The sequence below is a fragment of the Phocoena phocoena genome, chromosome 4 (genome assembly GCF_963924675.1).
Source record: "Phocoena phocoena chromosome 4, mPhoPho1.1, whole genome shotgun sequence".
In the NCBI taxonomy this organism is placed as follows: Eukaryota; Metazoa; Chordata; class Mammalia; order Artiodactyla; family Phocoenidae; genus Phocoena; species Phocoena phocoena.
Window position 1 is genome coordinate 143,366,706 of NC_089222.1, and position 23,083 is coordinate 143,389,788.

At 51.4% G+C, this 23,083-nt stretch overlaps 1 protein-coding gene and 1 non-coding gene across 3 annotated transcripts in view; one reads left to right on the top strand and one right to left on the bottom strand.

The window, feature by feature from the left end:
- The window catches only part of UBASH3A (ubiquitin associated and SH3 domain containing A), a 39,227-nt gene extending 16,401 nt beyond the window's left edge, over positions 1-22,826 (top strand). Inside the window, exons 7-14 of one of the 2 annotated variants that reach the window (XM_065876388.1) lie at positions 2,685-2,808; positions 8,017-8,116; positions 10,875-10,997; positions 12,310-12,402; positions 16,632-16,776; positions 17,431-17,537; positions 20,745-20,854; positions 22,689-22,826. In XM_065876388.1, coding sequence (XP_065732460.1) covers positions 2,685-2,808; positions 8,017-8,116; positions 10,875-10,997; positions 12,310-12,402; positions 16,632-16,776; positions 17,431-17,537; positions 20,745-20,854; positions 22,689-22,826 — 940 coding nt within the window. The remainder of the gene's footprint in view (positions 1-2,684; positions 2,809-8,016; positions 8,117-10,874; positions 10,998-12,309; positions 12,403-16,631; positions 16,777-17,430; positions 17,538-20,744; positions 20,855-22,688) is intronic. The other variant, XM_065876389.1, reaches the window with a different exon arrangement.
- On the bottom strand, positions 1,535-1,667 carry LOC136122975 (small nucleolar RNA SNORA61). Its single transcript, XR_010655864.1, has one exon. It is a non-coding gene; the product is annotated as a small nucleolar RNA SNORA61 (small nucleolar RNA).
- Positions 22,827-23,083: the final 257 nt, after the last annotated feature.

Consider the following 23,083-nt stretch of genomic DNA (forward strand, 5'->3'; position numbering starts at 1 on the left):
GTCCCAGCCTGTCTCACCGCCAGTAGGATTTACCGCTCAAGACAGGACAGGCAACAAGATGGGAAGAGAAGGTACGACTGGCAGACAGTTTCAGAAGTGAGTTCACTACATCGAAACACCGCGTGGGCACTGAGGGTCCCAGGCGTACGGTTGTGATGGTGAAAAGCAGGTGGCCTGAGCCTGTGGGCCCCTGAGATGCAGGAGAAATGATGCCACTCCCAGCTCAGGACCCGGTTAGGGTCTCAGGATGGAGGCCTGGGAGCCATCAGCTTTACGAGAACTGGGGGACTTGGGGCCACTGTGGGAGAGAAAGGCAAACATTTACAAATGGGCCGAATAAGTAGAAACACACCACGTTCATGATGGAGCAAAATGAATCCTCCCAGAGCCATTTCCAGGTTTAATGAAATTCCAGGGAAAATCCCAATGGGATCGTTTGTTGGAACTTCACTGAGTGATTGAAAATTTTATCTGGGAGAATAAATAGGAGAGAAGAGCTGAGAACACTTTGAAAAATAAAAGTGATGAGAGGAGATATTTACCCTACCAGATATTAAAAGCATGTTATAAATCTATAATATGGTACTGACTCGAGGGAAAGAGAAAAAATAGATCCGTGGAACAGACTAGCTAACAGAGCAGGAGACCCCGGTATATTAGGAGGTTCCTATCAGATAAATGCATCAGAAATAGGAAAATAAATGGGTGTAAAATAAAAGGTGTTCTGTATGACCTCACAGCACACACTGATATCAGTTTAATTCTGAGTCAAGATTTAAACAGAAAAAGAAAATCATTTTAAAATAGAAGGCAGTTTAAACGACTGTATTTCTGATTTCTGGACTGGGGAGAGCTTTGAAAGCAGAGAAGCAGTGGAATGGATCTTAGGGTGAGACTTAACAGATGTGTCTTTAATACTGATTATTAAATGCTTAAAATGTAAGCCTTCTGTATGTTAAAAATCATACTACAATTTAAAGAGCAAGAAGAGAACATGCTTTCCAGAGAATAGTAATAAAGACGTTCCCTTACCAGTCACTCACGTGAGCGGACTGTCTGCTTCCTTCTCTTCCCCCGTAAACTGGAGGCCCAGGCATCCCTGGATACTCTGCCCACCTGTTGATTTGTGTCCGATTTTTTCATTGAACCCAGAGGCCACCTACTGCATTCCTCACTCCTATCCACCGGGACGGGTGAACCATCAGAAGGGTGTCCACCAGCTCTGGTCACCTGCAGCCTCTGGGCCCACGTGCCCTTCTCCCCACAGCACACTGTGATGCTGGGTCCAAACTCCTAGCCAAGGCCACCTGTTCACGGCGCATTGCATCCCATCCCTCCTGGGCATCCCATGCCCTCCAAGGGCATCTGCCAGCATCATCTGTCATCCTAAGGCCCTCCCCCATGGATCCCCCCAGCAAGCAAACATGCTGTTATCTTAAAAACAAAATCAAGCACAAGCTCTCTTTTTTTCCCATTTCCCTCTCTAGCTACTGTCCATTTCTCTCCTCTGAGTGTACGTATCTTTTTCACTCAGCCTCGTTTGAAGCTAGCCCACACGCTCTAAAGCAGACTACAGGCCTCCTGAGGACAGCTTCAGTATAACTAGTCGTCCTTTTACGACCACCAGGACAGGTGTTCAGATCCCATGGGAAAGGGAACCAGAGGTGCTTGTAAATTGTTTTTAACTAGAGTTTACAAAGATGGCCTTTCGCTTTCTAAAAGGAATCTCCCCTGGGAACCTGGCCATTTCTTGCTCTTGGAGGATTTGCATCCATGACGGTCGGCACCTGGCCCCTCCCCTGTTCCTCACCTCGGCACCAGCGCCCACTCACCTTCCGGAGTTCTCACAGCTCCGGTGTGCCGTGACCTTTGCCCTCAGTGGTCCTCAGGGCTCCCAAACGGCTGCCCACCCGGGGCACCTGTCTTGATCCCCTAGACGGGCAGCAGTTCCTTCTCCGCGGGCAACTGCTCGGGTACCGTGGTCACCCACCCGCCCACTAAAGCCTCTGGGCCTTTCCTGTGTGTTGCAATGCTGTCTAATGTGTCTGTTCTGCTCCCTTGTCCCTGTTCCCAGCCACGAGCATCTTCACACCTTTGGTTATTTTAGAAGGCGATTCTTACGGGACGAGGCACTGGTTTGCTTGGGCCTCATAACAAGACATCACAGACGTGGTGACTTAAACAGCAGGTGTCCCTTCTCTTGCAGCCCTGGAGGCTGGAAGCCCGAGCTCAAGCTGGTCCCTCCCGAGGCCTCTCTCCCGGGTGTGTAGATGGCCGTCTCCTCCCAGTGTCCGCACATCGTCATCCCTGTGTCCTGATCTCCTCTTCTCAAAAGGACCCAGTCAGATTGAATTAGCACCCACCCTAGTGACCTCATTTTACCTTCATCAGCTCTTTAAAGGTCCGACCTCCAAATAGGGTCCCATTCGGAGGTCTTGGGGGTCAGGACTATACACCTGAGGGCACACAGTTCGGTCTGTAACAGGTGGTGACGGAGAACATGAACCACCACCACTGGCTCAAGAGCTGCTGTGTGCTGGGCACTGAGCCGTTTTGAACCATTGTTTCGCTTCATCCTCACGATGACCCAGCCCACCTGTCGCGTCGCAGGCATGCTCTCCATCACGTGACGACCGGATGCTTCCCAGGGTCGTCACGACACTGATCTCTTTCCTCTCCCACAGGACGTACACCTTCGGTGTAGCCCCAGACCCGAGCTCCGGGAAGGATGGTGAAGCCAGCAGCAGACGGAACGGGGAGCCTCAGCCTCTGCCCGTGTCCCAGAGCAGCAGCCTGCAGTCCCTACAGGTGACGGGGCCCTGAGGTCAAATGAGCCGCTCATAGCCCCACTCTGTGTCAACTCCGGGTAGACTCGGCTTCTCAGGGGCAGCTTTCATTCAGACACGGCTGCCCTGAGCTCAGACCCAGGTGGGCCAGCAAGGGGCCCACCTCTCTGCTACCAGGTCCCCCTGCTCCGTCCACCCCGGGCAGCGGGTGACCCCCGCACACACGCACACACTGCGAGCCTGAGCTCTGTCATCATGGCACTAGGTCACAGGGCAGGAAAGGGGCAGGGACCCAGCCCTCCTGGGGTCCGCACTCTCACCCTAACTCCGCCATCAGCCAGCTGGCTCCTCCCCCAAGAGCCCACCGGCCCCCAGAGCTTGCCTCCAGTTCAGACAAGAGCTGAGCGCAGGGCAGGGGACACTGGGACCCTGGGAGGACAATGGGTGACCTCTTTAGCTGGGCCTTCAGGGGGTGAACGGCCTGGGTGGAGAAGCTGCAGACTGGGAGCCAGAGGCCTGCCAGCCCAGACCGATGAAAATGGGGCCCCCGGCCCAGACTCTCTGGGAATGAGGGGGGCCAGCCTGGACTGGGGCCGTGGGCTCCCTGAGGCTGAGCCCCCCTTTCAGATTGAAGGAGGGGAGGAGCTGGCTTGCAATGCTCAGCCCCGAGCTCGAGCTCGGCCTCTGTCTGAACACTGGTGCTTTAAATGAACGAGAACCTGACACCGTCCCCGATAACAGAACCCTCCCCTGGCCTGAGGTCACTCCATCCAGGTAGTGAGAAAGCAAAACTGGCCATCGTTTTGCTATGGTCGAGTAGTGGGCTGAAAAACGTCTCCAAAGAGGTAAGGTCCCAATTCCTGCCACCTATTATGAGGAAAATGGTCTTTGCATGTGGGACTGAGATAAGGATCTTGATGGGGAGATTATCTTGCAGGCCCTAAACCTAATCACAGGAAACAGGGGATGTGATGCTCATAGACAAGGAGACAGGCACACAGGGAGAAGCCACGTGACCTCGGGGCAGAGACTGGAGCCACACGGCCACACATCAAGGATGCTGGGGCCACCGGGACCCTCCCCTAGAGCCTCTGAGGGGGCCTGGCCCTGCGACGCCTTGATTTTGGACTGCCAGCCTTCAGAACTGGAAGAGAATAAGCTTCCTTTGTTTTCAGCCCCCACAGCTGGTGCTTTGTTACAGCAGTCCCAGGAAAGGCATCCGGCGCCTTCTGTCAAAAGATCTGATGCAGCCCTGCTGTTGTGTGGACCCGGGGGTTAGTCCATTCCATTCGCCACGGACCTTTCACTTTATCATAATATTCCTGATGCAAAGCTCTGCATTTCAAAGTTCAACTCCTCCGTGCTCTTCCAGGGAAGAAAATGCCCCCAATCCAAAACCTCAGCCCAAGGCAGTGATGGTGCTTTGAGACCATCAGTGAGCAGATCCAGGTTGGGAGCACGTGTGTGTCCCGTGACCTACTGGGAAGATCCGTCCTCAGCAGGGGGAATGAAATAGAAAGGGGGTCCTGGTGTCCGTGCAGGCAATCCCATAGCCATACTTCAAAATGTAAGACAGCAACGGGACTTCCCTGGTGGCACAGTGGCTGGGACTCCGTGCTCCAAATGCAGGGGGCTCGGGTTCGATCCTCGGTCAGGGAACTAGATCCCACATGCACGCCACAACTAAGGAGCCCACGTGCCGCAACTACGAAGACCACATGCTGCAACTAAGACCCAGTGCAACCAAATAAATAATTTTTAAAAAATGTAAGACAGCAAGACGACCTTCCCCTTGCAGCTGCCGGAGGTCGGTGTTTGCATCCTGGACCAAACATCGGCGCCCTCCACCACAGTATTCACGTCACCTTGACCTTGTGCCCATTTTGAAGACTCGGCCCCAAGGCCCCGAGAAACTACATATGGAGACTTTGACCGTCCCATCGGCTCACAAACACCGCATTTCATGCACCCGTCAGAATGTAGTCAGGTCCACCGAGAAGAGCGCTGTATGTCAGGCAGCTGGAGATTCTGCATCCCCCCGGGGATGGATGGGCCCCATGAGGGGTTGGGAGGGTCTGGCTGGGGCTGCCCATGGTGCCGGACCCAAGAGCGCTTGTGAGGCAGGTGCAGTTTGCCCGAGACCCTACTTTCTGGTGTCTGCCCTTCTCAGCAATTCCCAACCACTTTCCAACATGCGGGGACTCTGCTGGGGCCCCTTCGTCCTTCTTGATGAACTTGAAGACATGCTGGGGGAGCAGCCAGAGGTGCAGACCCTCGAGGCCCCACCCCTGTTGGCAGAATCAATCCCAAGGGCGTGGTCAGTAGCACTGGCTAGTTTCAAATGAACACCGTGTCTCTCAGGGTGTTTACCTGTTAAAAATACCTACATTTTCCTCTCCAGTATTTGGGGGAAACCAGAATGTGATTCTGGGTCTGGTGATGGAGTTCACACTGAGGAGGGCCACATCTCGTCACCTCTTCCTCACATCACCCAATAGCAAAGATAGAGGGACTCCCCCGGTGGTCCAGTGGTTAAGACTCTGCACTTCCGATGCACGGGGCGAGAGTTCGATCCCCGGTCAGGGAACTAAGATCCCACGTGCTGTGCAGGGCAGCCAAAAGAAAAAAAAATAGCAGAAGCCCACCTTCAGAGGGATGTGAGGCCAAAGATGGGGAGGGAGAGAAAGGGTCCACCTGACGAAAAGGAGTGGTCAGGGCAAAGCAGACCTCTGGCTGGAGCTGTCTCCTGTCCAGACGCCCTCCCCCTTCTGACCGTCCCTGGTGACCGTGGCTCCAGGCATGACCAAGTCCCCCCCCCCCATGACCTCCTGTGGCAGGCACTGTCAGCTCTGCCCCTCGTCCTCTGCCATCTGTGACTCATCTTTCCATGTTGGTCCAGAGGCCCCAGTGAGATCCGAGGCCCCCTAAGTGGGGCACCTGTGGACGACACCTTGTGTCCCAGCATCTGGCACGCGTGTCCCCAGACCCTGACGGCACGAGTCCCCAGAGGCAGCGGGCCTGTCGGATGCGGAATTTCCCATCCTGCTCCAGAGTTGAGTCCCCTGAACGGTCTGGGCCTGGTGCTGGGCAGCACCGCCCCTGCCCCCGGGGCTGGGAGGCGAGCTCCTTCAGAGTCCCGGCCCAGCCTCAGTGCCTCCCTCGAGAGGTTGTCTGTCACCTCTGGGGCTCCCGGGGGAGGCCTGTGCCCCACACAGCTGTCCTGGTGGCTCCACGTCGGCTCCGCCCTCAGCCTCTGCGGGTCACTCTCACCTCTCCGGCCACCTCAGCTCTCCCTCATTCTCTCCGTCTTTTTTGCAGAAAATATGCTCAGGCTTCCTCTCGAGGTCAACCTCTCCCTCCGACATAGCACAGCGAGAAGGTTCAGCCCCAGCTCCCCTGAGGAAACCCCCAGCCACCCCGCACATAGAGGTCCCCTCCTCAAAGACCCCCCACGCCACGGCCTGGAATGCAGCCCTTGGGTTAATTCACCAAAGCACTGACCTCCCCCAGAGCAAAGGTGGACGTGAGCCCTGCAGTTTTGAGGCCCAAGGGCCGTCTGAGCCCCTGCCCAAGGCAAAGGAGGAGAGCTCCAGAGAGCTCTGCTGTTTCCACAGCTGGACCCTGCTAACCTCCTGTCGATACCTTTCTCTCCCCAAAATAAATAAAGTAAAATAAAGGGCTGTTTTCCCCTAGCACTCAGCCAAACAGAAAAATGCCAGTTATGGGAAAGAAGGGCCATCAAGAAAGGAGAAGGAAGGGGTAGATGCAGGGCTTCTCCCCTGGGTGCCCAGAGCTGAACACACGCCCTGGCACCCTGGAGAACAGGGTGAACCACATTTAAGCAGAGAACCACATTTAACACACCAACACTGGGGTGGTCCCAGAGGGCCCCTCGGAAGAAAACGAGTGCCAACAACAGAGGAGACTAGGATGGATGGATGGATGGATGGCTAAATGATAGATAGATTAGATAGAGAGATAGATAGATAGAGAGATAGATAGGTAGATAGATAGATAGGTAGGTAGATAGATACATAGGTAGATAGATAGAAGATTGATAAATAGATAATAGATAGATTTTATAGATAGATATAGATATAGATACACACACAGATGGTCCCCAACTTACACTTGTTTGACTTTACGATGGTGCAAAAGCAATATGCATTCAGTAGAATTTTGAATACTTGAATTTTGAATTTTCCCAGACTAGTGACATGTGGTCCAGTCAGCTCTCTGATGTTGGGCAGATATCAAATGATATTAAATGCATTTTTTACTTAAGATATTTTCAATTTATATGGGTTTATTGGGATGTAACCCCATCCTATGTTGAGGAAGATTTGTACATATCTAATAGTATATACATATATCTATTATATATATCTATTATATATAATAGATATTATGTAATCTATAATGTTATAATAGTATAATATAGTACATTATGATAGATATAGTATATTATAAAGATTATAATTATATTATATAATTGAATTACAATTACATATCATATTATAAAGTAATAAATGTATATATTATTATATTTAGATAGATTCAGATCATTCCTAAGAAGTCACTATGGAAGGGTGAATATTTGTGTCCCCCACCAAATTCCTATGTTGAAATCTTGTTGATCAATGTGATGGTGTTTGGAGGTGGGGCTTAGGTCATGCGGGTGGAGCTCTCATGAAAGGGGTTAGTGACCTTATGGAAAAGACCCCAGAGAGCTCCCTTACCCTCCACCGTGTGAGGACACAGTGAGATGTTAGCCCAAAAGAGGGCCCTCACCTAACTGTGTTGGTGCCTGATCTCTGGCACCCTGAGACTTCCAGCCTCCAGAACCATGAGACACAAATTTCTGTTGTTTATAAGCCACCCAGGGTATTTTATTACAGCAGCCTGAAGGGACCAAGACAAAGGATAAGAACTTGGAAGAGACAGAAAGTAGACAGTTGTGCCATGACGTGGGTCATTTGTTCTACTTCCTTTTCATTTCCTATGTGTGCTATAGTGCCCAGAAAATTAAAAGTTGCAAGAAATCAGAGATCACCTGCAATTCCTAGCCCGTTCTCATCATAATGATCCTGGTAAAACGGGCTGTAGCTACTGAGCGAGGAAGGAAGAGACGTGGTGTCCAGGCCACCACTGGATGACGGGGAGAAGCTGCTGGAACAAGTCTCATAAGGCGGGTGTTCACTCTCACGTGCCTTTCTTTCCACCATTCCAGGCCACCATACTGAGGAAAAGCGTCCTGGTGGTGCGCCATGGAGAGAGAGTGGACCAGATCTTCGGGAAGTCCTGGCTGCAGCAGTGTTCCACTCCCGACGGTAGGTGCAGTCCTGGAGAGTCCAGAGGCAGGAATTAGACAGAGCTAACAGATGAGATCACGTCTCAGATTTCTTAGCCAGAGCCCCTGGGGCACCATGCTTCAGAATGACCATGCATAGACTGTTCATGTGGGATAGACACACGCTCCATCTCTCTCCACAGGCATTACATGTGTGCATGTGAGCGTGTATGCCTCTGTAAGTATCTTACCTCAAACGCTTTGGGGAAGATGGAGGAATGGTTTTCAATAGTAAGCAAGTCTGCTGGAGTGACACGTGGACAGCCCTGTGTGTCCCAGCAGCACACAGGTTAGTGGGTAAGGCACTGCCTTGAAAGCAAGTCACTCTGACCACAGTCACGGACCCTCAGCTGCTGGCACATACCCCAACTTGCAATCTCACAGCTGCATCTTTCTGAGTCATCTTCCCTGCAGTGGTCGCTTCCCTACAATGTCTGGCCGTGCTATACTCAACTGAAGGGCATATTTTTTAACGTATTGGGTGCTTACCCCAACTTCACCCCTCTGGATGCCAAGAACTGAGAACAGGGCTTGTAAATACAAAACACCCACAGTCTCTGTACTGATCCACAACTGCATCACACACATCCCCTAACGGAAAGCCCGGAGTGCCACTATTTCTGAGCCACGGATAATTATATAAATGAAAGTATTAAATGAACCCAGTGATAAAATCCATTCACAGTGGCTGGACTTGCTGAGCCCTTAGGGATCCCTCCAGGAGCCCGACAGGCCAAGAAAGGGGGAGGTGAATAGGGGAAGCATTGGCAGATGACCTGAATGCAGAAGAAAATTCCTGAGCAAATGATGTCATGACTACACCTATCGCCAAGAACCCATAGAACTAATGCAATGCTTGTCTCTACAAAACAAGACCAAGTAGAGGCACAAAGGCTCAAGGAAGAGATACGTGGCTCTGAAGATGCACTGACATTCAGACAAAGAATTAGAAGACACTTCCTACAGTAAAATAATTACTAAAACTACAGACTGAAATGGCACACACGTCAGTATGTATATGATGGTGGTGGTGGTGTGAGAACCAGACCAAACAACCAACATCAAAAAAGAGTGACTGGACTTCATAAAAAGAGGGAAATGATTTGGTCATCTACGCAAAAGATCAAGTCACCTATAAGGGAAAATATTTTAAAGGCACTGGAAATTCCCAGCTTAGAGGAAGCTGTTGATGGATCTTCTACCAGGTAAGGAAGCCCTGGTAAAGTGCCTTGTGACTGTCTACTTGGTCTGAATGCTGCAAGTTGCAGCGTTTGATCAATTACAGTGACGGGTATTTGGGGACACTGCTGGCCTCCCCTTGCATTCCGGCGTCCCTCCTGGTGTCTGCCACTTCTGGACGAAGGACCCACACCCTCTATGGCCCCTGACTTCCCAGCGGCGCTGGCCCAGGGCACCCCTATTAGCTCAGACTGTACTCCCGTCAGAACCCAACCACCCCCCGGGTCCTCGGCTTCTTGTGAGCTCTGCCCTCTGCCTCCCAAAGTAATCACAGATAAAGCATCAGTGAGGGCAAAAGACCTCAGTGGAGTAGTTTCACATTTGGGGATGACAGATGCCCTTGAGAATATGACAGAAGTGACGGACCTTCGCTTTGAATGAAAAACAAATACCAGCTTTCCCTGCGGGCACACCTAACACTGGCATTTAATAAAGGTCTGTAAAGCTTATGGTTCAAACAAAGTCTCTGCCAATGGAAATTCCAGGGAGGCAGCTTCCAGAAAAATCTTTCATGGAACCTAAAAAGCACAAGGCATGCAGATAGCCGCCACCTGCCTCCACTTGGTGAACTGCTGGAGCAAGTGACAGGCCAGCCGTATGACGTATGGCAGGTCTCAGGAGAGGCATGTTGGCTGCTAGAATCTGTTGTAGCCAGGAGGTTTGGGGGCCGCTTGGGAGGATGAGAGGGCTTGGTGTGGTGTGGCATGGTTATTCATTTATCCGCAGGGATAATTGGATAATCTGAGGATGAGATCAGACCTGACCCTATTGGCCACTACCCCTGAGCCAGGCTCCGGGATCCAAGCATTATCTCGCTGATTGGTTCAGACAGCTCTGTTGTTTCACGATTTTTATTGATAAGGGAGATTAGTCAGCTGCCTCTACACACACAGCTAGTAACTGGTGGTGCCAGGATTTGCACCAGATCGTCCAATCTTCGAGCCCAAGGTCAAACTCAAAGTGAACCAAGGTGCTCTGAGCCTCTGAATGGGTTGTGGTGGTGGGGAGTCCCAGTGGAGCCCCCTGATGTCCAGTCCTGCCTCAATCAGCTGACTAATAACACACAATGCAGGACCCTCTCCCACCATCTGTATTCTGTCCCGTAGGCAATGGGACATCTTCAAGCTATGGGGATGGGTTGAGTTTCATCTAATTAATTAATACCAATTTGAGATTCTTATCGAGTTAAGCTAAATCAGTCTCGGTTCTTAATCAGGAAAATTGTATGAATGACTCTTCGGGGGGTGTTTGAGAGGACAAAGAAGGTCTCATGGTTCCTATGGCTGAAACATACGTTTTCTGTGTTTGAGGGAATGGGTGGTGAGAGTAGGGCTTCCTCCTGGAATCCACATCACAGAGCACGCTCAAGAAAAAACACAGTCGACCACAATGTAAATAATTACCATGTTTCAAATGCGGGTCTTGATCTTAAGAGTTTAGTGGGACAAATAGGCACTAACTCAGTGGAACTGAGCATCTGGTACGTATTTATGCTTTAGGGAAATACTACCGGCCAGACCTGAACTTCCCTCGCAGTCTGCCCAGACGGAGCCGAGGTATCAAAGACTTTGAAAACGATCCACCTTTATCGTCCTGTGGAATTTTCCAGTCCAGAATGGCAGGTATGTTTGAGGATCATTCTAGTACGAATAGTAACAATAGTTGTAGCAGTGATTATCACTCACGTGTATCGAGTCCTTGCTACGTGCCCTTTGAGGTCACATCTCCCCTTTATATAAGGGCACCAGTCCTCATAAATTCCTCATCTTAACTTGATCACCTCTATAAAGACCCTACATTCAGAGAATGTCACACTGTGAGGCATGGGGTTAGGACTCCAACGTATGAATTTAGGGAACAGAAATCAGCCCATCACAACATCCACGGAAACCTCGCTGGTGTTGGTACTGTGCAGATTTTGTACTGAAGAGATCTCCTTCTCTCCCAAAGACCAGGTCCTCTGATTTTGCAAGAAGAAATGTGATTTACAGGCTTGTCCTTCCATGAGCCCCAGCGGGCTTGAATTTCCATTACTACAGATGACCATGAACTTGAAACAGCACCCACTTGATGCTCACAGTTCTGTGGGTCAGAAACACAAACACAGCATGGCTGGGTTCTCTGTTCAGGGTCTGAACTCTGATATCAAGCTGCTGGCTGGGCTGACTTCCCACCTGGAGCCTCCTGGAAGCAGTTCCACATTCATTGGGCTGGTGGGAGAATTCAGTTCCTTGTGGTTGTGGGACTGAAGTCCTCACTTCCTTGCCTGGTGCCAGCACAGGGCCTGCTGGATTCCTAGAGCCCACCCACCTTCCTCGCAACATGTCCCCCTCCATCTTGGAAGCCAACAATAGAGAATTTATTGCATGCCAAATCCCTCTACCTTTGGTTTTTAAAAAAATTTTATTAAAGTATAGTTGATTTACAATATCATATAAGTTTCAGGTGTACAGCAAAGTGGTTCTGTTTTAGATAGATAGACAGACAGATAGATAGATAAATGTTCTTTATCAGATTCTTTTCCCTTATAGGTTATTACAAAATATTGAGTCTAGTTCCCTGTGCTCTGAAAAAGGACCTTGTTGGTTGTCTGTTTTATACATAGCAGTGTGAATATGTTATCTGACTTCTTTTCTGTGACTGGCTGGAGAAATCTCTGCTTTTAATGGGCTCACCTGAATGGGTCTGGCCCACCTGTGATAACCTCCCTTCTGCCTTATAACATAACCTGGTCACAGGGGTGCTAGCTCACCGTACTCACAGCTTCCACCCACACACCAGGGGATTATACAGGGTGTGTACACGGGGTGGTGGTGGGGATTCTTGGGGCCACTTAAGACCCTGCCTGCCACGGGTAGTAAGCCACCTGTTGGAGTTGCCGCCATGGGTAGCTACAGTTATGAAGAGGGCACTTCTCCACCTGCTGTCTTCCAGGGGAAGCTCTGCTGGACAGTGGTATCAGGATCACCTCCGTCTTCACCTCCCCAGCCCTCCGCTGTGTGCAGACAGCCAAACACATCCTGGAAGGTCAGTGAGAACTGTAGCTAGCTTCTCATGTGGCCTTGACCTCATGACTCTTCTCCTGGGGGAGACGACAGTGAGCAGAGGTGAGACTGGGGTGGGTGACCACGAATGGCCACACAAAGTCACACAACAGCTGTGAACCAGCCCTCGAGGACTGTTAGGAGGCACTGAGCCAGTTAGCATTTCTGGAAGGTCAGGATTGTAATTCGCCTTTGGCCTGCTTCTGCCATGTGTTTTTTTAAAAAGCTGGGGGCGAGAGTGTTCCCAGAGAGCTGAGAACTGCTGTGGTCCCTTCTCAAGTCCAAAATGCAAGACTCCCTGGGCAAGGGAATCGGCTCCTGGGAGCTGTTCGGCACCATCAAAAGCTGCTGTGTGATCGGAAGCCAGTGGCAGACCCTTCTGAGCGAGTGTCCACCTACAGGAAGCAGCAACTTCCTGCCAGAGATGGGCAGCCTGCCCTGGAGGTCCTGGTTCCGCCCCTCCCAGTGTGGGGAAGGGGGCACAAGACCTAGGTCGCCACACGTGCACGGCCGGTCCTCCACAGTGATGGGAATGAGGGCAGAGCGTGTGGACACAGGTGTAGCAGGTGGGCACATGTGGAGGAGGGGGCTTGCCTCTGCTTTCTCAGAGACACAGGAAGTCAGGTCACCAGGCGAGCATGGGAAAGGGGAGCGCTGAATGTGTGACATGCTTATTGGGGAGGGGCCAGGACAGGGGTGGGGAAGTGCAAGGCGAACATTGGGCAGCACAAAGGCCACTTGACGTCGTGGGCACAGCCTTACACGGAGACCCATCAGCCGGGCTGAAGCTGCCCCCAGGCGTGCGCCAGGAGGAGCGGAAGGACCTGGGGCTATAACCCCGGACGGGTTTGAGAAGTGAGTGCAATGAAGCCAGAAAGGGTGCGAGGTGCACAGGGAAGGGCCGTGGAGATTGAGTGGAGATTTTAAGCTGTGTAAGGTAGGGAGTTAGGGGCTGGGGGAGGCCAATGATACCAAGAAAAGAGTCAGCTCCGTGGAGTGAAATCCCGGGAGGTGGCTGGAGTTTTGGAATCTGACACGAGGGACAGGAGGCTACAGAGAAAGGAAGGCTGGCTGGAGATAGAGAAGGGGATGGCACTGAGCTTAGACAGGGTTGCAGCTGCTGGGAATGACCGACTGGATCAAGGTCAGGGAGGAAGGACATCAGTGGAGGAAGGGGACAAAGCGGAAAGAGGCTACTGCTGGAGCGGTGTCAGAAAGAGGGCAGCAAGCAGACCTTCACGGGAGGAGCTGTTGAAACGATGGCAGGTCCGCCAGCCCGAGCCCCTCCCCAGTATCCCCTCCACATCGATCAGAGAAGCTCTGACAAAGTGCCTTCCCGATTCTGCCATGCAGCTGGGAATCCCTCCCAGGGATGGACCTGATCCTGGCACAGGACCCGTGTGGGCCCGTGGCCAATCCAGTCCTTTCCTACCTTCTCATTAACGTGCTGTTTCTTGATCCACCCGCTAAGTTGTGAGGGTAGAAACCCATTTCATCACCGTCCGCTTTCCACACATTTAAAACTCGGAGGTCGTCTCTGTGCATCGTCAGCCCTGCAGACGTCCTCCCTTTGTCATTTCTCATCCGAGCACGACAGGGGATCCTGGACTCCCCTGCACGGTTTCTCGGGTCCCTGAGATGGAGAAACGCCCATGGTTTCCCCCACTGTTGAGATGTGCACGTTCATTGCTTTGCTTCCCTGCAGCTCTGGGCTCTGGACCCATGGAGCCGAGGGCAGGTTAACGCACAATGTCAGCTGCTAAACAAACCCGGGAGGGGCCCAGGACCCCGCCGTGTTTGCTCTGTTTCCATTTGATAACTCTTAATAAGTAGGACAGAAGAAAGCAAGATAGATATGAAGTCATTCTATCCCCGGATAGCTTAGGATCAATATATGTGTAATTAACCCAACAGCTACAGTGATCAGATGTGAAGAAAGTAAGAAACACGCACAGATACAGGATAAAAGGTGACGGGCTCATCCCTGATTCTCCTATGCCCCCCACCCGCCTTTAAACCCGCCATTTAATGGAGCTTATTTTGTTTTAACCCATCCGAGAGGCTGATACTTTTCCACTAACCTAAAAAAACACTTGAATTTCCATCTGAGGCTGGCAGCCCACAGGCGAGCGGGGGTGACACCTGCAGATAGCCTGTGTCCAGCCAGGCCAGCACGCGGATGTCTCTGACGGTGACTACTTCCTCCGAGTCGCCAGGCCCTTTCCTAATGATGCTCTCAGGCTCCCTTTCCCCATCCAGCCTCCCAGCCATGGTCACAACGTATGAAAAAAAAGATAAAGGGATATTCTTTAGGCCTTAAACGAATATAACTGAGAGCTTCAAAAACATTTTTCGTAACTTTATCCCCTTTCGGTTATCATTCATGTTTCTTCATTATGAATGTATCTGTTCCAATTTCTCTGACTTCTATTATGTGGATCTCTTGCATTTAAAATAAAAGTTCCCCAAAATATTTTCTGACCATGCAGATGAGGAGAGCACGACAAAGTCAGTTTAAAGAGCATAAATCCATAAATCCTGTGTTAATCCAGAAAGCAGGATGCCCGGCCTTCTTCATATGTCCTCGAACACGACCATCCTGTCCCCCAGAATGCTAAGCTTTATCTCACCACCATGTCAGTGAATGTGTCCAGATGGACCATTTCCCAAAGTGTGACCCACAGAACAGGAAGAGTGCCCAACGCCATTTGGGACACTCTCCAGACTCTTTTTTTTTTTTTTTTAATTTTGTAGGGTATTATTTTTCTGTTTTCAATTTATTTTTTATTGAAGAATAGTTGAATTACAATGTTGTCTTAATTTCTGCTGTACAGCAAAATGACTCAGTTATATGCATATATATTCTTTTTCATACTCTTTTCCATTACGGTTTATCACAGGGTATTGAATGTAGTTCCCTGCACTCTACAGCAGGACCTTGTTGTCTATCCAGCCTATATATAATAGTTTGCATCTGCTGACCCCGAACTCCCAGTCCCTCCCTCTCCAAACTCTTTCTTCGTGTCACCTATTCCCGGTGGACACGAGCTCCTCACAGGCTGCGGGAGAGCCTAGGAGCCCCATCAACCAGCCCTAACTCTCTTTTCTAAATGTGCTTTGCAAAGGAACCCATTTCATGGGCCTGAAATACAATTGGGGAATGGATTTTATTGCCAGCATTTCCGTTTAATGTCATTTTCTCCATTTCGAATAAAAACATTAAGGTCTTGTTTTTCCCCCACTCAAAAAGAGGTGACTTTAGTTTATAGGTCTCTTACTGAAGGTATAAAAAAAAATGTCAGCTTATGGAATGTGCTTTTCTGTAGCGAACATATGTACTATTTTTGGCAAAACAGATGAAGTATACTTAGATGCAAATATGATTATATGAAGTTTTGTCCAAAACAACTTCACCAGTTAGATTTTACTGAATTCATGACTTCCATTTCCAGTTTTTTTAAATTTACAATAGCAAGTGGAGGTTTTTTCCCATTAAAAAAAAAAAAAAATTCGGGCTTCCCTGGTGGCGCAGTGGTTGAGAGTCCGCCTGCCGACGCAGGGGACACAGGTTCGTGCCCCCGTCCGGGAAGATCCCACATGCTGCGGAGCGGCTAGGCCCGTGAGCCATGGCCGCTGAGCCTGTGCGTCCGGAGCCTGTGCTCCGTAACGGGAGAGGCCACAGCAGTGAGAGGCCCGCGTACTGCAAAAAAAAAAAAAAAAATCCTAGGGAAGGGCCAGTTGTGAGATAGAATGTTCCAGAAGGTGACTCCCATCCACCCTCCGCTTCAGCTCAGTCCAGGGTCAGTGTTTACCAGGATGGCGCTTCCGTGTGACTAACAAGCTCCACGATTGCCCTCGTCTTTTCCTCAGATCACTGGACCAGCCAAGTCCTCATAGGTGCAGGTTCCTTCTTGACCCAAGGAGGAGCGCGGGTGCCACGTGCTATGGGGCTGCATCGGGTGACCAGGATGAGCTCCAGGGAGGCTGCTGCCAGTGGCACCTCCCAGATCCCAAGAGACTCTGGCCCTTCCTGATGAACAGAGGGTCATCACTCCTCTCATACCCTCCAACTGCCTGGTGGCTTTTGTCTGAGAAATAGTGTAAAGTCAGATTTTTTTCCAAAGGTTTGATTTAGACCTAGGAAGAGACTTCTTTACAGAAAGCCAAAATAGACGCCGAAGATGATAAGCACTTGTATTCTGTTAAATCCAGAGCTCAAACTGGAGAAGAAAATTAAGATAAGAGTGGAGCCCGGAATCTTTGAATGGACCAAATGGGAGGCTGGCAAAACTACCCCAACCCTCATGACCCTGGAAGAGCTGAAAGGGGCGAACTTCAACGTCAGCATGGATTATAGGTGAGCCGCCTCGCATCGTCTGCTGCTGGGGTTTTCTCGTTCTTGTTAAAGAAAAATTACCCACGACACTTGGTAAAGATACCAAGGAAGGCTTTATTCAAGAAGGACCACTGCAGTGGGGGCTCGCAGAACGGGAGGAAGGTCAGATTCTCCTCCGAATATAAGGCCAAGTGGGGATTATTCCTCCCAGGAGCAGGGTGGGGCGATGGGAGATTCTTAAGAGAACAGGGTGATTCTTGCTAAACGGAACCTAAAAGGATCCTTGCTGTGGGCAGGCCAGGGGATCGGACACCTCCTGGGGTTGGAGGGGAAGCCGAGTTTGCTCGGATATCCAGAGTGGTCAGATACGGGGGTGGGCGATTCTGGCTAAACTGAGTCCACAAGGTTGGATGTGAAGCCCACAGGTCGGGCCCGTTGAGAAGAGGGTCAGTCAGTCTGGCTAGAGTTCGTCAGCCAGAGAACCTGCATCTCCCTCTGCCCGTGGCTGGCTGCGCCATCACAAGCCTGTGTGCCTGGTGCTCAGTGAGAAAGCACGCTGGAGGCCCAACGCCAGCTCTTTGCTGGTTTTGAGCACAAATCTGGAGGCTTGCTGCTGACCGCGAGCCCTGGCTAGAGGCGAGCCGTCTTCTTCCTTCTCCCCTCCCCCTCCTCCAGGCCCGCCTTCCCCCTTCCCTCCCTCCTGCCCGCCGAGCGCTACGAGGATTACTTACACAGGTGTGCGGTGAGCATGGAACAGATGGTCAGCACCCGCCCGCAGGATGGTAAGTGCCCCCATTGTCCTCGGGTACCAGCCGCCCTGGGGGTTGGGTTCTCACCTCCGGGATGGAAATGATTGATTTTTGAACCTAGGGATGCCCCAGCCTCCCCTGCCCCATTTCCCTGCCACTGGAGTGCTACATCGCTGCCTCTGCATAGACACGTGCCCCCCGACCCAGGCCCTGGGGCCCCTGATTTCGAAACCAAGAGCTGACGGGATCCAGGACAGAAGGGTCAACACAGACCGGCCACGCCCACTTCCTAGGAAACAAAGAAACTAAGGAGCAAACAGCCAAATGTTGGGTCATGCTTAAATGACAGTTCGGACAAAGCACCTGTTTAAGTTGATGGTTGAGTCCACTAAAGAAATTTGAACATGGAATTTAAATCTGGAATCTGAATATGGAAGTATTTAAGAAATATTAATGCTCATTTTGCGAGGTGTGAAAATAGCATGGTTGTTGTGTAAGAATGAAAAGTCCTCATTTGGAGATGCAAACGGAGGTATATCCTGTGAAATGGCATGATGTTTGGGATATGCTTTAAAACGCTTCACTAAGTGTCCATCAACCAATAAATGGATTAAGAAGATGTGGTGCATATACACAATGGAATATTACTCAGCCATAAAAAAGGATGAAATTTTGACATTTGCAGCAACATGGGTGGACTTGAAGGGCGTTACACCAAGTGAAATCAGTCAGACAGAGAAAGACAAACACTTATATGTGGAATCTAAAAAATACAACAAACTAGTGAATATAACAAAAAAGAGGCAGACTCACAGGTATTGAAAACAAACGAGGAGTACCAGTGGGGAGAGGAAACGGGGACGGGCAAGATAGGGGCAGGGGATTAAGAGGTACAAGCTATTAGGTATAAAATAAGCTACAAGGATATATTGTACAACATAGGGAACATAGCCAATATTTTGTAGCAACTAAATGGCGTATAGCCTTTAAAAATTGTGAATCAGGGGCTTCCCTGGTGGCACAGTGGTTGAGAGTCCGCCTGCCGATGCAGGGGACGCGGGTTCGTGCCCTGGTCCGGGAAGATCCCACATGCCATGGAGCGGCTGGGCCCGTGAGCCATGGCCGCTGAGCCTGAGCGTCCGGAGCCAGAGGCCACAACAGTGAGAGGCCCGCGTACCACAAAAAAAAAAAAAAAAAAAAATTGTGAATCACTATATTGTACACCTTATATAATATTGTAACTTATACAGTATAATATTGTACATAAGCTATACTTCAGTAAAAATAAAATAAAAATACTTCACAGAAAAGGGCGTGGGGTAGCAGACAGATGATACAAGATGGGCAAAATGTCAACAACCGTTAGAGCTCCCTGATGGGAGCACGGGGATTCATCAGACTCGCTTTTGGGGTATATATGAAAATGTCCATAGTAAAGCTCGAAAAACGAATCCTATAAGATTTAAGTTAGCAAGTGTGTATTGGACATCAGCAATGTGCCAGGTACCAAATGAAGCATCATGGGAAAAATCTAAGCAAAGAAGACACACGTTCTGCCCTCAAGGGTATGAATATTGTTGGAGGAAAAGGCGCAAACGTCTGGAGTATTAGGAATATTAAATAACATGAAAAAGAGCTCAGAAGGAGTCGATAAGGGACCACCCGGCCCGCTTGCCCCACCATCGTTCTTTCCATCCCTCGTCCAAAGGAGCTCAGGGGACCAAAGACTCTGATGACCAGGACCTCGGGGACAGCTGAGCCCCTGCCCTCCCGCCAGAGTCCCCAGTGCACCGTGGGGCACAGGCTCTGAGACCTCAACCCTGCGGTGTCCAGCGCCACACGCACACCCGGCCACGAGACGGGTCCGTGTGACCTGTTTTGACTGATGGGCACCCCGGGGAAGGTGCTTTTGGAAACCACACCTTAGTGGCCTCTGATTCATTATCAGTCTCACGTTGCTCACAATTATTGCTACAGGCCATCAGAGGACAGAATGAAATGAGGGCCTTTCCTGCACCCAGGCCCCTCCCTGGCCCACCTGTCTCCACCTGACCCAGGCTGAAATTCAGTGTCCACGGATGACCTTCCTTCCCAGCATCTCCCTAGGGTCCTGAGGGCTTCTGGAAGAGGATGCAGAACCATTGCTTCATTACCTCTGGGGTCTACTGACCCCTGCCAGTGACACAGGTGGCCGCTGCCTGCTGCAGGGATACAGACCCATCCACCCATGGCTGAGGCACCCCGGATGCAGCACCTGAGCGGTGGAGTGAGTAGGGTTTGGAAGGCGAAGGCAGGGCCAGGAGGCGGCAGAGACGTGTGGATCCAGCGGACAGAGCAATGGAAAGTCCAGCGGGGCTGGAGGGTCGAACCTAACACCTGCAAATCCTGCGGTACTGGTGGCCCTTCACAGGCTTTACCTGTTAGGTCCTCACCCTCCCGTGCGGGCTGAGATATCACCTCCACTGACACCATGTGACCTGGAAGCTCAGAGTGTCTAGGAGGCCGCCGTGTCCAGGTGGCCCAGCTGGAGAGCACAGGCCAGGGGTCAAACCTGCATGTCCGGCAACCTCACCATAACCTCGGAGGCCGAAGAAATGAGTGCGAAATTACTCAGAAATAACACAGGAGAAGCAGGTGGGGGCTTGGCTCTGGGGGTCACACCGGAGAATTTATAGCCACATTAGGGGTAAATGAATAGATCGTTCTGTGACTCTCAGCTTTCCAGGGAAGCTCGGGTTCTGATTCCGTCCTCAGGTGGCGGGCTGGGTCCGGCCTTGGGGCCTCCCTGGCTCACCCGCAGGTCTAACTCCCAGCCTTGCCCGCGCCCGTCACCTTTAGGAGACTCACTCGGCCCTGGACTCTGGAGGTCTTTCTGTAAAGAGAGAGTCATCCGTGGCCCCTTTGGCACTGAGCAGCTGATCTTTCGCAAGCTCACAGACAAGGCCTGGACGAGGCCGCTCAGCGCACGGCACCGGCCCATCCCTGAGGCTTGCGGGCGGGTGCAGCCACCCGAGCCCGGCACAGGATGCGACGGGCTCAGAAGAACTTCTACACAAACGAGAGGCCGACTGCCAGTGTTAATGAGCTCTTACCAACCACACCTCCCTCCTACCCGGGGTCCCTCAAGGCCTCGGGGCACCACGAGCTTGTTCCGCCTGACAGCTTTGCCTCCCCCACCCCCGTCTAATAAGACGCGTTCTCTGTGCCTGCTCTGACCTCGGGGTGTCCTTTCTCCCACAGTGGGCGTCATCCTGGTCGTGGGCCATGGCTCGGCGCTGGACTCCTGCACGCGCCCACTCCTTGGGCTGCCGCCCCGGGACTGCACAGTGCTCACCCAGCTAGTGAGGAAGGTACGCGCCCCCTCGTTCGTGTTTCTGCCGCCGAAACAGGCAGCCCGACGATGCGGCGTCACCACACGCCCCTCTCAGGACGAAGACAAGCGTCCTGACAACCCAGGGCAGCAGGGACCCACCTGTCACCTGAGAACGTGCCCGCCTGCTCTGACGCAAAAGGCAGCCTTGGGCAGGGAGCTGACGGGGAGGTTTGTCATCTTCATCATTATGGCAACTGTGGCCATTTGCTACCCACATAATATAAAAAACAAGACAGAGAACTTTTATTATCAGGTCACGTGATAATTCCTGTCACTCCAGTAGCTGAGCACTTGGTCCAGTGGGGGGTGAGACATTTGGATAAGAAGAGAAAGGGTGGTTGCTGGGCTCACTTGCTCTGGGGACTGGGGGCCTGACGGCCAGAAGGGAGCCCCTCCCTCTTGCCTTTGGAGTCATCCAGCCTCGGAACACACGAGCTGGTCAAAGCTGCTGGGGTGCCTGGTGCCGGGCCCACATACTGAAAAAGCAAGCAGGTGACGGATGTGTAGAGAAGGATAACGGGTACTTTGGACCAAACTGTGGAGCGTCACCCCGCAAAGCAGAGGTGGCTTTTATCCACATGAGGAGGTGAATGGAGGCGGGAAACTCAGGACTCAGACCCCGCCCCCATCCCCGCCCCCTAAATCTACTCAGGGCCTTGCTCCTGCTGACATCACCACGTCTCCCGTCCCCGTCCCCACGTACTCCGACGTGGCCGCTCCTGTTCTTGCAGCCCTTCCCACCCCGGGGCCCCCTGGGGGTCCTCGTCATCCATGCAGACAGCAGTGCTGCACCCGCCAGACGCTGACCGAGACTGCATGGCAATTGCACGTTGACACGGTTCCAAAATCCCATTAGTCTTTGTGGCCAAATTCCCACCCACTCCCCTGACCCTTGGCCTCCCCGCTCGAGATGCCAGCCTTGAACTTCCACACTCCCGCCACTTTCTTACACTGAGGATTTAGAGTCCACCCCACCCCATCCCCAAGTTAGCTGGACTTGCCAGTTAATATCAGAAATTCATCAAGGGCTTTACCAACCAACGATGGGCCTTAAAGTCAGGGGCAGCTGAAAACGGACATTCAGGAGCCCACCCCCATCACACTCATCCCCGAACCCTCCCCCCAGGCTCTACACACAGAAGGAGAGAGGGTCCCTGAGTCAACGCCAGCCCCCACTTGCATCCTGACCCCCCAGGTTGGAATTTTTGCACGTTTCTTCTAAGCAAGGAATTTCCGGACATTGAAAAGAGAGGGGGAAAAAAGGAAAGCAGAACATATAAACAAACAAAGCCTTAAAAACAAAGATCTGCTCCAAACCATTTATTTTACAGGGAATTGAGGTCTAAAGTTTCGCTTTTGTCCTTTAATCTTGGGTTTGAAAACACAATGCCTGTATCGATTTGTGACGCTGAATTCGAGAATGGAAGCCACTCGAGAATGGAAGCCACTCTTGAAGCAGTAGCGTAGACAGACGGGGTTCTCAGCCTCAACATTGTTGACATTTGGGCGGGACGATGCTGTGCTGTGAGGACTGTCCTGTGCATTGTGGGAGGTTTAGCAGCATCCCTGGCCTCTACTCCTGAGATGCCGTAGCACCCCCAGCTGTGACCAAGAGAAAGGTCTGCAGACATTTCCCACTGCCCGTGGGAGGGCGGGGAGGCCCCGCTGAGGGCTGCTGTGCTGGATGTTAGTGCTGCGTTCAAGGCATCATGGGGACGTCACGCCAGCCTCCAAGGCTGTTGGCTTTGGAACAAGTCTGAAATCCATGGACCTGGTATAAAATAATAATAAGTGATTTAACTCTGTTCTAGATCCCTTCTCTGGGTATGTGCTTCTTAGAAGAAAACAAAGAAGAAGGAAAATGGGAGCTGGTGAACCCTCCCGTGAAGACGCTGACTCATGGCTCAAACTCAGCGTTTAACTGGAGTAACTGGATCCCGGGCAACTAAGAGCCGCCTCTATGTTTGCATAATTCACAATGATGAAGAGGGGAAACGCTTCGCAGTGGCTGTAAGATACTGTTATTTCGAAGAGGTCATAGTCTCCCCTAATGTGACTTGTAGAAGCACAAAAGGCACTTTTAGATACCAGAGTGTTTGCCCTCTGCGGACCGTCATCCTGTGAGCTTAGCTGTGAGGATGCCACAGTGTACCATGTGCATTGGCCATGCGGCTTGGAGGGGAATGAGGAACCATGACACTGACCC